The sequence below is a fragment of the Ruditapes philippinarum genome, unplaced genomic scaffold (assembly GCF_026571515.1).
Source record: "Ruditapes philippinarum isolate M1 unplaced genomic scaffold, ASM2657151v2 ctg14412_1_1_1_1, whole genome shotgun sequence".
NCBI lineage: Eukaryota > Metazoa > Mollusca > Bivalvia > Venerida > Veneridae > Ruditapes > Ruditapes philippinarum.
In genome coordinates, this window is record NW_026857168.1 from 22,686 (window position 1) to 37,656 (window position 14,971).

Consider the following 14,971-nt stretch of genomic DNA (forward strand, 5'->3'; position numbering starts at 1 on the left):
TCCCTTTTTGTGTCGCACGTAGCTCAAAAAGTAATGGACCTAGAGTCATGAAACGTTGATCAGCATGTGAAGCACAGGTGCTCGTCCAGTCTTGGTGCCCATATAAAAAAATGAAGTAAAAAGAAAAATTGAAAAAAAAAAAATTTTGAAAAAAAAAAACATCAAAATAACTATTTTGGGTTGAGTTTAAGAAAAAAAAAATTGATTTTTTTTCCTATATACCATTACTACGAAAAGGTCACCTAGTCGCCGTAACGCTATGGAGCTTTACTAGGACACGCTGTGGAACAACCACAATGTCGAGTTCTGTAACAATACAAGCTATTTTGCTACTCTTTACACATCATGCATTTAGAAAATTGTTTACATTCTTCATCTACCTTACATACAATCTTAAATGTCATGTCATCTATTTTATAATTGTCCATTTCGTTCTTTGTCTTTTCATTTAGATTTTAGTCATTAACTTATTCTCATTAATACAAACATGATTATTACGGTATGCACACAATCAATAAGACAAAATGGTTGCGTTTCAAACGAACTGAAATGAAACTAAGTATATGCCGTCTTCTTTTTTAAAATTAGAGCAAAACAAAACTTGTAAACAATAATTATAAAAATGAATCAATAGAATTTGTTTTTGATGTAAAGGACATAATGTCATTGAACTTGTTATTCTCATAAATCATAAGAAAATTAAACTACTCACTAATGGCTATTAGTCATTTTCATCAATACTAAAAGAATACTTATTTTAACATGTATGCAAATCAGATAGGAGTGCTAAAGTATTGTTCTATTTTAAGACAGACAAAACGACTTACTTGTATATCATTGTGCCTCATCAATAATGTAGGAGACATTTTTGTAGTGCACTTTTTCACGATTGACTTAACTTATTTTGCAAAGCTTTTCATGAACGTCACAGGGGGAGAGTGTTTTGTATTGTACTTTTTTCATGGCAGATTTAACATATTTTCTACACATTTCTAGGGAATGGCTATGAAATACTGTTATTACATACGGCTTAATCATTCCTCATATATTATTTTCAAGAATGACAAGAAATTAAGCCACACACAAGGGTTGTTAAATATATATAGAAATTAGTATATTAGTCATAATTGTGGCATATGCAATATTGTATGCCCATTAATGTGTACCGTAAGGTGCAGATTGACGCAAAAAAAGAGGAATGCACTACCTAATAAATTATAAAAAAAGAGTACTACACCTTTTGATGGAATATAGAGATTTTTCGATAATTGAATCTAACTTACTAAAATGCAAGTCGTCGACTTGCAAAATAATCAATCGAAGATTCAATAGCTAATGTTATTTTAAGTATTATAATTGTCTGTCGGTTTTTTGTCTGATGAGATAAATTTGCTATATATTTTTTTTCATTTTCATTAAATGACATGACTTCACAGTTTTAATTAGAATTTCCTTTTCAACAGTGATGGACAGAAAAAGATTGTTCATTATAATAGCAAGAGTAACAAAAACTTGAAAGTGACAAATGTTGAGAGCAAATAATATGAAAAACAATAATAAAAAAGTACCCTACTCGTCTTCTCGCTCAAACATTCCCGATTATCATACATGTAAAAATGATCTGTAACAGGAATATGAGTGAGTCATGCTCATTTTTAATTATCATGCGAAACATGACGCAATAATTTATAAATTGAAAACAATTATCATGGTGAAATGTACAATCAGACTGACTTTCACTTGTACACTCATAATTTGTAAATACTCAGATGAAAAAAAAAACAACATAAAAGTCGAACTAGTCATATACATGTATTCAGAGCATTTATCGTTTAATGATAAAATATTAGAATATAGTGAATTGAAACGTGAAGTAATTCATTTTTTAAAGCGTGCGATAATATATGGCAAAAAAATAGTATAAACAAATAACAAACAAGTAGTTAGTAAATCTTGTTGGCATCATATGTACGTGTTAACAACGTGTAGCTGATAAGATTTATATTAAACTTAAACTTTGTTTAATATAATTATAATACAATAACATTATAAAATATTCATTGAGACTTACATCATTGTATAAAACGGCATATATTTGTTCTTGCATCTAACTTACGTAAATAAAACGTTATTAAAGTATACTGATTGGCTTGATTTTATAATTATTTAAATTGTCATGAAAATTGTCTTTCAAATGTTTTTGTCATCAAACCGTCAGAAACCACCATGATTTTACTTTTGAAATTAACTGATTGATAACTCGTCATTTTATACAAGTGAATTCACTTCAAAGGAATTGAAGATAATTGCAAAGAAGTCCTTGTGAGTTATTTCAAACGGTTTTAATTAGGCATCTGACGTGTCCTTAATATTACATTCAGGTGAACGCAGTCGCATTATTAGACAATCTAATGATTTTAAACTTTCATATTTTCTCAATTATTTGCTTGATTTTACAAACAAATTTAAAGAAGCAATAAGAACTCTGAAAAATATGTTCTTCCTAAGCTTGCAATTACAATGTATCGTTCTTATCAATTTTGATATAACAATATTTGTTTTGTATGGTTTGGAATTTATCTAGTAAATTGATATTTTAAAAGAATCAGTATTATAAAAAAGAGCATATTAATTATTTTTTTGTCAAGTGAAAAGAAATACATCCAAAAACTGAATCTATCTTACTTTATATGACTCTTAAAAACTTGCAATGGTAATCACACACGTGCAATACAAGCAATACAAAAATAAATATAAAAATGTTGTTGGGTTGGTCTAGTTTGACCGCACTTGTTAGTTTGGAATTACATGAAATTGTTTAAGGATGTAATTATCACAACAAAGTTGATTGAGTAAGGAATAAATGTTTTCAGATTTTGTAGAATGATCTGGAATGTGCACATCTGGAATGAAGGTCACATGCTTTTAAAATGGTGAACTGAAAAATGAAATGATAAAACACTATGACTATATTTAACGAGTGGATTTCGCATATTTACTGAATAAGGTTCACAGTTTTTTTATGTTTTTCTTCTAAAACGACAAGTGGTCGGTGATGTAAAAGTTGAACAACTGTATGATATTTCAGTTGATATGAATTGCCAAATTACTAGACATTTGTTGAACCTTATAAATATTTTCTTAACAACGATTTAGTCAAAACATATTTGCTATGCTTTTAATTGATTCTTTTTACATGAATATTAATAGAAAGAATAAGGAAAGTGAAACACACGAAACAAAGTGGGTCAGGTTTCTATAATTTTATTAAAGACCTACGTTTCGGCTATTCAATAGCCTTCATACATGAGTATTAGTATAACTATGTAAAATGGTAATAGTGAAAGATAAAAACATAAACTAAAAGGGCATAATGCATACTGTGTGAGTTATAATTCGTTTTCTTTCTATAAGCGACAATGAGTCAGGGGCAGGAGAATGTATTTCAGATAGGAAAGTAGGAGGGATTAGGTGTTCATGTCAAATTTTCTTTTCTTTTTTGTTGCAAAAATGTGGTCCAAGATGAACAATTTATTATTAAAACAAACATTAAAGGCCATGTTCTTCATTGGTTTATATTGATTTTTCGATAGACAATGTCGCGATCACTTTTGAGAAAATCGTTAAAATTCTTCAGTCTTCACACCATCTAAACTATCATTATAGCCGTAAATTACTTTTCCATATCAATAGGTTTTCTGATTTATATAGAACACAGTGGGTACAAACGCCTTTTTTGACCTTTATAAGAATACCTTATCATCTATTAATTTGTTTCAACTTTTAAATCACTGAATCGTCAATCAATATACATGTACTTCAAAAAATGATTGTTATTACTGATTTGATTAAGATCAGTTTTCTACGACCCTCACAATCTTAGTGGAAGTTATTGATTTAGAAATGTGGAAGGTGTCTTTTTAAAACTTTATTCGGATGACCTCTAAATAAGACAATCAATAAACGAGTTCAATTCATTTGGCTATAAATGTTAGTACCCGTTCCGCTATCAATATATTAGATTGTAAAAGTGATTGGTCTGTGAGTTAACATGTATTATATATCTCTGAAAAATGAAAATCCTTCTAACATTAATTTGAAAAGAAATATATATAAGAAATAACATCGGCCTGAGAGGTGTATATCGGCTATTTAACACCGGTTTGGAGTTTTGATGCGTAGGAATTGACCACGAAGGCCGTAGGCCTGAGTGGTTAATTTTGTAGCATCAAAACGACAATACCGGTGTTAAACAGCCGATATACACCTCTCAGGCCGATGTTATTTCGATTCTAACACGATGAAATAAGGAAATCACTAATGTTATTTTCAAGCGGAAATAACTTCCGGTGCCGATTTTCGTATAACGCTGTTCGATTTTCGCACCCTACTGTTGCGAAGATATAGAAATTATTAAACAAAAGAAATAATAAGAAAAAAAGCGTTATTTTATCAAGTTTTCAACAATAAAAACTTACGTCGTATTGTGTTTACATCAGTGCCCAATTATCATTCTTGTCTGTATGAAATAACGTCAGCTTGTTTATGAATGAGTTGTTTACTTAGGATGACGTCATTACGCTGCTTGCGGATTGGCGCCATTTTGTCAAAATATTTATTAACTGATATGGATCTTATATGAGGCGTTAGTGTATGTGAGATATTATTTCGGTATTGTATGAAAAGAAAACATTATACGAACTGAAAATATAAATAAAAATGTTTTTTATTGTTGCTTTAAAATGCTTTGTAAACTATGCAATCGAGGGTGAAAACATAACAGCGCATATAAAAGTAGTCCTTAACCGGTGTTTATTGGCAGTTTAACACCAGTTTTTTTCCTTCTTTGTCTATAGTGACAAAATCACGTGAGTGTTAGAATTGATATTAAAACAAGATATACAGATCTAAAGAAACTCCACTGAGGTTCAAAAACCTAACAACATAAATTTTCAAAATCTTACATACTTAATCAATTGTAACACTCAGAACGGAGAAATAGGAATAAAACAGTGTAAAGAAATATATTCAGAATTAAATTAAAAACCAGTATTAGGTGCAATTTTTTATCCGATTTGAGCTTACAGTATTTCTTCAAAAACGTGTTTAATCAATCAATAAAAATAACGATTTGAAATACTGGAGTAAGTGAATGATCTCAAAACTTCATAAATGGTGTAAAAACCGCGATGAAATATGTACAAAATATCATGTCAAAATCTTGAGCGGAGCCATTTAATCGTTTTTGAAAGGTTGCATAATAATAAAGCTTATGATTTCTCAGTTTAAATGTTGATAATTAACAATGCAGTCATATTAGTTACTGTAATAGTACTCTATGTAAGCTTTAAAATAATTAAAGTATATTTTATTTGATTTTTTTTTTAGAATAAAATGAACTTTATTGTTTTTGAAGTATTTCTGAACATATTGTTCGCACCCGTAACGAAGTGTTCGTTATGAGACATGATTTTGTTTTTATTTGACATATTCTATATTCGCTAAAATTATACAAATATAATACAGCGGATCGTGTTGAAAGGGAAATAACTGTGATGTATAGATATAGTCATACAAATATGAATTACGCCTCTTACATGTTCTTTATTAATGCAGTGAAGTAAAAAGCATTGGCTTCATTATTTACACTACACGTTTGAATGTACCTAAACTTATATTTTGTTGTTTATCCTATATAATTAACGGTGAGATCTATTTGTAAGATTAAGGTTGAAACATATAACCTCTTAAAGTTTCCATTTTGAAACTGTCCACTATCAATTTGGGATGACAAGATGGATATTTTAAGTTCACCACTCAAAAGTATAGTGCCTGATGAGACTGCAATGTATAGTTCGGAGCTGTATAAAATAAATAACCTTACGGTATAAGGCTTATTCTACCACGTGACTTTAATCGTACATATAATATGTAAGAAAGGAGTTTTTCTTCTTCTTCCAGAACATGACTTATATAAGCCAAAGTAACGCATTTGTACAAATATAATATAGATTGTACATAAAAATGTTTAATTATATTGAAACAGGTAAAACAATTATGTTCCGTATTTAGTACTTTCTTAAAAATTTCCTCGTAACATTTAAGTAAGATTGACATTAATACACTAAGAATTATAGATAACATTTACACTTCATGACATGTGTAGATAAAGATGCCATATAGGGAAACTTGCAACACAAAGGTGATTGAAGGATAACAATCAAAGCCAAAGTGATGTGAAAAGTGTCATATTTCATTTCTATGCTAGCAAGTTCAGTCTTAGGTTTATCTATCTGAAGAAGACACGCTCATACTAAAGAAGGACTTATGTGGTTAACAATATCATTTAAAGTTGTGTTAAGATAAAACATTCACTAGACATTTTGAAGGACTAATTCAATAAGCCATCCATATGCGGTTCGACAAAGGCAGAATGGGATGCTTTCAAAACTATATCAGTTCGGTTATTTTAGTCATTGCGGTTGGATTATTTGTTTACGTCATGTTTTTTCATCAAGGTGACGTCATAAATTTTGCAGAAAGAAACGTAAACAATGACATGAAGCTAGAGGTACGACCGATTCCCCCGAATGGAGACGTTCACCAAACGATTGCTCTATTGATCCAGCAGAGAAACAATATATCACGTGCACTCAATTTAAAGAGACAGAAAATTGGTCAAATGGAATGCGAGGTAAGATAACTGAGCTTGTTAAGTGGCCCTAAGAGCGTATCGCTGAGTCGTAAATAGCAAGTAAACGCATATTATACACATCCTTTGCAGTGTAGTCATTTAGACATTACAGGAACAGATTTGATTAGTTCTTCTAACAGCAAGAGTCCACAACCACTCAACCACTCAACGGCAACACATTTTAGCTACACATAAAATATTTGTCTCCATCAGAATGTTTCCCTCCAGCGGTTCCTCTTTCGTCAGTTTGGTAGTTGAGTGTTAAGGTTAACAATGTTTATAGCTCATAATCACCATCAACGTCGTCATCGGTGTCGTCAGCATCTTGGTTATCGTTATAATCTTAAACATTCTCTATAAATTCCATATTACGTTCCCAGTTTAAATCTGTAATCAGTTTGGTACAATGGCCTTAGGTTTACAATGTTTTACTGCACATCAAAAAAAAAAATCAGGATAAAAACGAATTCGTTTAGGGTGATGTCAATTTTCTTTTTAAATCAATAATCCTTTTTAATCTACTCAATGTCAGCATCTTATTAAACATTGGTTGCCTTAAGTGTTGAGGCATCAGAACTGCAGCCACCGTTTATCCCTGCTTGATCGTAAGAGGCGACTAAATAGGTTCAAATTTCTGGAGAATATATAGCAGGGAAGGTGGTGTTGACCCAGATGTTACTTTAATTTGGTAACACCCAAGGTTAGCCAAAATCATCTTTCATATTCCAGCGCCGTATGATCTAAATTGTGTTGGTCGTCCATAACACAAACCAAACAAACAAACAAAAAGTGTGTACTCCCATATAAAGGCATCGTTTTAGAAGGGTAGGTTTAAACTGCGATTAAATCATGTTTTAAAAAGTTTATATGGAAATTCTAGACAATATATTAATAGCATATTGTGTCATTTTTGCCGGCAGACAGCAGGTCTTATATATCCTCATTTCCTCTGATTGTGCCAGTTTTGTCACCAAAATCATGTGCTTACATTCCTTATCTTGGCTATGTTATCGGAGATAAATGTTGTTTTTGTTTGTTGTTTATCCTTTCATTTATTTATTTATTTATTAATTAGTGTTAAATTTTTTAGACACATTTCACGGAACATTTGCGGCAGTTTTGTAGCGTCTTACTTACAGTTTTGGGTAAATAGCCAGAAAACGTTAAAGTAAGGGTTTCTTCGGCTTTAACTCAATTAAATAACGGATGAAGATTTACTTCATTCCACGTCATATAAATAAGCTTCATTTTGCACCAGACTTTCAAAATGTGAAATGGATGAAAAAATAAATAGAATATATATTTTCCGCCGGTTAAGTGAAGCGAATTAGGCGGTAAATAATTTCCTTTGGATTGGATAGATCTTTTGAATGTACCAATCAGAAGTTGTTTTGTTCAATTACGTATGCACGAGTTACTGTGCATTATGAATTGTAATTGAAAGTCATTCAGCTTTGGGTATCGATACTTTACAGTCGCATTAATTTTTAACATGGATTTAACTTGTTGATTAACAAAAGTTCGGGGGAAATATGTTTACTAGTAACAATACGAATGCCTACATGTTTACGGTTTTATATATATTGGTATTAGTTGTTTGAATTGATACTGTATCATTTATGAAAGTGATGGATGCATTTATTAATAGATTTACTAGTATACTGGTATATGTTTATATATATGTTTGTTGGATTGTAATGGATTGTAAAATCTTTACCCAAGTGCTCGATACAATATATACTATATATCCAGAATTTTGGTTTTGTTGTTGTTCTATTTAGTTGATACAAATAGATCAGTAAAGGTCAAAGGAAGTAGCATACCATTCAAAGATACAATCATAGGAAATAATAATATAATTTTTCATATACTTACTGTTTACAAATTAGACTACATTAGAGAGTTAACCAAGGATGGGTTTATCAAGAATCAAGTTCAATAGAAATGTTTAGTAAGTTATTTGAGCTAAGTACAAAAAAATACACACAAAAAACAACAACTTATTCTTGCTCAGATTCTTATTAAAGTGACGTGTTGAGAAATAATGTACGATCAATAAACAACAAAGCCCATAATAATCGTAGGCAAAAATCTTTGGAAAAAAAAACTTTATTTCACTTTAAATGAAACTAACCAATGGAACATAAATCAATTTGATTTTTAGAAAATTGGGCTTTAATCAAGTAACCAATCTACAATTTACATAATTAGCGTAAACCACAAACACAACTATTCTTGTATTCGTGTACAAGATTAATATCAGATCGGATAATATACGTGTACAATTGTGATGTATTGAATAGAATATTAATTAGCATTTAATTATAATATTGTTCATAGCTAAATGTAAATATATCGTTGATTTGCTGCCATTAAACATATTACAACTACAAATTTGTCATAAATGTCACACTGATAACTGCACTAGACCAGTATATACTGTATAATATTTTAAAGCAATGTTCTATGTCACACGCTTGTTATCTGTCACACGTGTTATCTGTGCTGAGCATCGCGACATTGTCTGATCTACTACATGAAAATTAATAGTTTTTTTTTATAATTTATATATCGTATTTTCTAAATTATATCTTGTATATCATATTGTAATTTACTTTTATATTTTCTCCATTAATAATATCAGAGTGTGTTTTCTGTATCAAATTTCGTATTTGCATAAATCGCATTCGGGATGTAAAAAAAAGTTATTTCCTTATCAAGTAAGATCGTATTTTCTTAATAATATTATAAAATCGGATTTTCGTTACACAAAAAAAAGTTATTTCTTAAGTTCATATTATTTTTCCTTGTAAATCAGATTAAAATTTCTTAACATCAGATCATCCTAGCTTCAGAACAGATCATATTTTCTGTAAATCAGATAGAATTTTCTTGAAATTGGTTAGTATGTTGTTGAAAATAATATGATTAATTCGTATTTACCATTAATTAGATTGTAAATCAGATAATGATTTTTTTTGTAAATCAGATGATATTTGTTTTGAATTAGAAGGTATTTAGTCGAAAATAATATTATATTTGCTGTAAATCAGATTATATCTGCGATGGTGCAGTAGGGATCACAAGCGGCCGAGTTCTCTCCTCGCTTGTTACCAATTGTATGTATAGTGTTACCTTTTCCAAATTGATTCAGAAGATGACATTGTTAGAACAGAATGCGGGAATTAATGTAATGAATCATTTGGGAAATATAAACTAAATATCAAAGCGGCTTCTCACAAAGTCGGTAATTTCTATGTAGGTGTTTATATATTTTAGTCGAAGAAAATATATTCAGTTTCTTAAAATATTACGATGAAATACCGACACGAGTAGGGATTACTTTTAGAATTTTCCCACAAAATTTACGAGGGTTCACCTCCCAATTTTATATTAAAAGTTTTGTTAGCTGTCGTGCTAATCTCGTGTAGTAAATTTTGTCTGATACGAGAAGGCGGAGACCGTACTTTAGTTCAATGCTCAAATAAGGAATTTAATTCAACTTGAATTGTTGGTCTTTCCTTTGATTTTTTAAGTATAAAAAGAATGAAAAAGTCATTGCTGATAATGTCCCACGACATATTTGATTGTTGTTTTGGGAATAGGAGTATACATTATCACACTTAACATTTTGACTTTTATTTAACTTTGACATGATAATACACAGTATTTACTGGTAGGATTAAACACAATGATATAGTCATAAATAACTTTATCATACCCTAAATTATTTATCAGCCAAAAGGAAACAAACTCCTCTAAAGATAAATAGCTTTACAGTGTGGCAGATAAGACAAGATTTATGAATTATTTCTGGGTCTGATCACGATTATATAAACAGGCGGGGTCACGATATATAAATATACATTATATAATACTCATATATATTGTTACTCATTGGTCAAATTCTTTAACCCTGTGCTGCATTTGTTGGTACAATTAAAGTGATTTTAATTAATATTTTGAAAAGAAGTCCAAATACTACTTTATCTACAATTTGCTACCTTTGTGACAAATCATTATATTTTCAGCGTTAATTTTTCAGAAGAATGCACCTTACAGGCTCTAAACCCATTTTTAAACGTTAGAAAACTCATGTTAAGAAAAAAAATATTCCTTTCTTGGTTTTTTAAGTAACAAGATATAAATGGACCATCAGCAATATCAAACAATATTGGTGTGTATAAGAATTAGCTACGCTTGTATATACCCAAGTTCAAAAGCAACAATATTACAGTTACGTTAATATACCTGTATTAAGTAAAAAGATGAATTGAAATCAATGCGGAACTGGTATTTCAAATGAGGCCAACTAGGCATAATATAAACCTAACATGTAAGCATGTTTAGAGTAACAGTAGTCTTGTTTCATTATCTAAATACATTGTAGCTTAAATTGGACAAATCAACAAAATAAATATATAAAAACATAATTACAACATAGATTAAAAAAATAAATGTCACTTCCGACTGTCCAGAGTGAAATAAGCTATATTGGCTTTAGTCATTTAATATTATTTTCATTTATTTATTAAAAATTTTCTGTAAATAATAATTCCTAAAATTTCAACACGTTTGGTCTTCTGAAATAGTAAGTTTGGATGTATCGTTTTCTTTGATAACAGAAACTAACATATAGTGAAATTCATCACCGACTTCATTTGATATACAACAATTGCATTTACGGGCTTGATATGGAAGATCAGGTAATTTATGATTTCCGGTCCTAAAATGGAAAAGAGTGAACCTTAGATTAATTGGTATAGATGTTATTGTTTAGATATGATTCAAATGATACACCACTTTTAGATAGCCTATATATTATATATCATTTGAATTGCAAATTACATAACAACGTCGATTTCTTTCAAGTGAGTTCTTTGTTTCAGAAAACAATACATTTGTACAACATCGTCTGAAAACAGTAATAAATACATAGACGATAGGTTCAGAGTAATACCTGCACTGCTACTTTGCTGTAGATGCATTTCTATATCATTCAAAAACATGGAAAAATTATCAGAGAAGTTATCTCGAACATTCGAAAAAATGTGATAGAGAGTTCATATGACTTACACACAACATGACTTTTTATTGAACGGTTTCAGGCATATAATGTTACAATGCTGAGCTGGTAGAGCAATCAAATAGGGCATTCCTAAATATAGTGCAAGAAATGCTATGCTGCAATGCTTAGCTGGAAGAGAAATCTAGTAGAGTATTCCTAAATATAGTGTAACATGCTCTTCTGTAATGCTCATCTGGCTAAGCAAGCTTAGCTGGGTATTCTTAAATATAGTGTAAAATGCCCTTCTGTAATGCAAAGCTGGCAGAGCAATCCAGTGGGGCATTCCTAAAAATAGAGAACAAATTGTCAATATCATGTATTTGTTAATATTGGAAGCATAGTTTGATCGAATAGTTTTAATTGAATATCAAGTGGCAAATTGAAATTGTAAATTCGTGTATACAGAAAGTGCATAGCTTTATTTGCCTGGGGCCTGCAAACAGTTTACGAGCATTTAGAAAACTACATGAACTATCCGAGGAAGAAAAGAGAACACCTTAATATTTATTATTTTTAACTATTTTAGCATTCAAACCTTTTCTTGTTTATTGATATTAGTTTATTTATATTAGTTTCAAAAACATTATCTTAGTTTTAGAAATATTCACGGTCATTTTCCATTCTAAGTAATAGAGTTAAGTTCGTTTTCGTTAATAATGACAGTGTCGTCTACAAACAATTTTGAATATGAAAGGACATTGTTGTCATTTTATTTTTCAATATCAATGCATTGAATGCCCATTGTAAGTAATTTCCCACAGAGTCCTTTCCGCCATATTTTATCAAAAGCGGCTGAAAAATCAAGAAATGAACAAAACAGTTTATTTTTTCTTTGCTTTAAGTTTATCAATGAGAAATTTTAAGGTGAACACATGGTCGGTGTTGAATATTTTTGCCTCAATCCCGCTTGGTTCTGGTTTAAACGTCAAGAAAAGATTGAAATCTAGAGTATTACGCGGTTCGTATCTTTTCCGTAGTTATTCAGTGACAATCACAACAATGCTACATGTAAGCACAAACAAAACAAGCAAATAAACAAAATATAAATACTTCATGAGTGGCGGTAGTCACAAGTAAAATATGATAATTTTCATACCACAAGATGGAAATAGATCCTGTGTTTCTAGAAAAAAAAATTGAATTTTCTGTTTATTATATATAGATTTCTCTTTTTTGAAAGACTTCCCCTTAATTTTTGTATTGTGCATAGACACCAGAGAAAATACGGAAAATAAGTTTCACTGCAGTTTTAACAGAGAAAAAAAGGAAAATGAAAATACGCATTTTATTCGATAAATATTTCTCAATATTTCATTTTTAAGTTTATAATAAACGATGATATGCCAAAGAAACAGAAAAAGCAAACTTAAAAATGTAAAACGTTTAAACGGTGGCTTAAGAGCAACTTTCTACGGAAGCGTCCTGGTGCAAATTTAACATGTTCTATAAAAATTGAAAACTCCTACGTAGGAGATAGAAAAGCCTAATTAGGAGTTTGTAAATCCTAAGTTATAAGTCCTACGTAGGAGTTTATAACTCCTACGTAGAAGATATAAAAGCCTAATGAGGAGTTTATAACTCCTACGTAGGACTTTGTAATTCCTACGTAGGAGATAAAAAAGCCTAATTAGGAGTTTATAACTCCTACGTAGGACTTTTAAACTCCTACTTAGGACTTTTTAACTCCTACGTAGGAGATATAAAAGCCTTATTATGAGTTTATAACTCCTACGTAGGACTTTATAACTCCTACGTAGAAAAACACTTATAAAATCCTACGTAGGACTTTTAAACTCCTACGTAGGACTTCCTACGTAGGAGTTATCTTTTTATAGAACATGTTAAATTGGCACCAGGACGCTTCCGTAACTTTCTGAATCATTTAAAGCTGTTGAAGTATTTTGCTGTTGCTGTTGTTAATAATCTTCCTTGAATTCACTTGATGGATGTCTCATTTAAGTAGGCCTGCTTTAATGAGATCAGTGTTGAAATTCAGCGTATGCATTAAATAATGGACTTATTTTAATTTTACAAAGTTTATGAAAGCTAATTCGGTGAGTATACGTGTGTTAAAGTATATACATATAGTAACACACGCCGTACGTCACCGTCGTCGTATTTACATTCTTTGTGCAGGAAAAAACGTCGCCTAGCGAAAACCTTCATATTCGAAACGTATCGCTGAACGAGAAACACATAATGTGAACAATGTACGTGATAAAATAACGGATATACAATAATTAATATACATGCTAGTGTGTCGAAAAAATAGCAAGTTAGGAATAGCCACGTGATTCAGAATTATCTTCATAAAAGGACATGAACTTATAATACGTAATTATTTCTTTTCATAAGAAATATGGGGTTTACCAAGACACATTTTTTCTTGTTTTCGTTAGTCACTATTGTGATGTTGCTAGGAGTGAAGTACTATTTTGACAATGGAATTACTAATGACCATGTACCTGATGCTACTGTTATAGAAATAAATAAAAATAAGTATTCTGAAAATGAGAAGTTTAAGTTTCACACGTCATATTTGGAGAGAACGATTATAAATCTTGTTCAGCAGAGAAATAATATGTCTCGTGCAATGAATCTAAAACAACAGAAAATTGGACAGATGGAATGTGAGGTGTGTACAATTAAATTCCTTATTCGTTTGTATAATTAAAAAACATACCTTTCTTTTGTTTAAACATATTAGTTTAGTCTCTATTGCTGTAACGAGTTCTTGTAATTTATATTAATCACGTTCGAGTCTGTTTCCTGGAACTAAGCAATACTGTCGACATGGTCATGCCCCGACAAGAGGCTCGAGCCCGTGATTTCTAGTTAGTTAGTTAGTTAGTTAGTTAGTTAGTTATAACGGCGGGGACTGTCTGATCTTGTCATATACATGGACATGTGTGTATGATCGTGTTTAAATCACATCATCATTGTCAGTATATGAGACACATACATGTAGGACTCATCTACATTGGCTGTCTAATACTAGTAATTAACCACGTGAGCTTTAAGCAAAATTAATGCATCGGCGTACCTTGCGGATGTTTAAAAGTAATATTTTGGAAAGGTTAACCTGAGTGTGAAACTTAATCCCGGAACGATTACTTTTTGATACCTGCTAATGCATAATTAGCTTAAAATGAGATTATTGTGCTATATTACCGCTAATATTAGGCAGATTTAATATGTTTATACGTTTA

At 30.6% G+C, this 14,971-nt stretch overlaps 1 protein-coding gene across 4 annotated transcripts in view; it reads left to right on the forward strand.

Moving 5' to 3' along the window:
* Window positions 1-14,971, forward strand: part of LOC132748972 (uncharacterized) — a 42,065-nt gene that overhangs the window by 8,024 nt on the left and 19,070 nt on the right. Inside the window, exon 1 of one of the 4 annotated variants that reach the window (XM_060738634.1) lies at window positions 6,354-6,694. The exons of 2 other annotated variants lie outside the window; for them this stretch is intronic. In XM_060738634.1, the coding sequence (XP_060594617.1) occupies window positions 6,413-6,694 (282 nt within the window). In that variant the 5' untranslated portion in view covers window positions 6,354-6,412. Of the gene's footprint in view, window positions 1-6,353; window positions 6,695-13,692; window positions 14,398-14,971 lie in introns of those variants that run through there. One more of the 4 variants, XM_060738635.1, reaches the window with a different exon arrangement.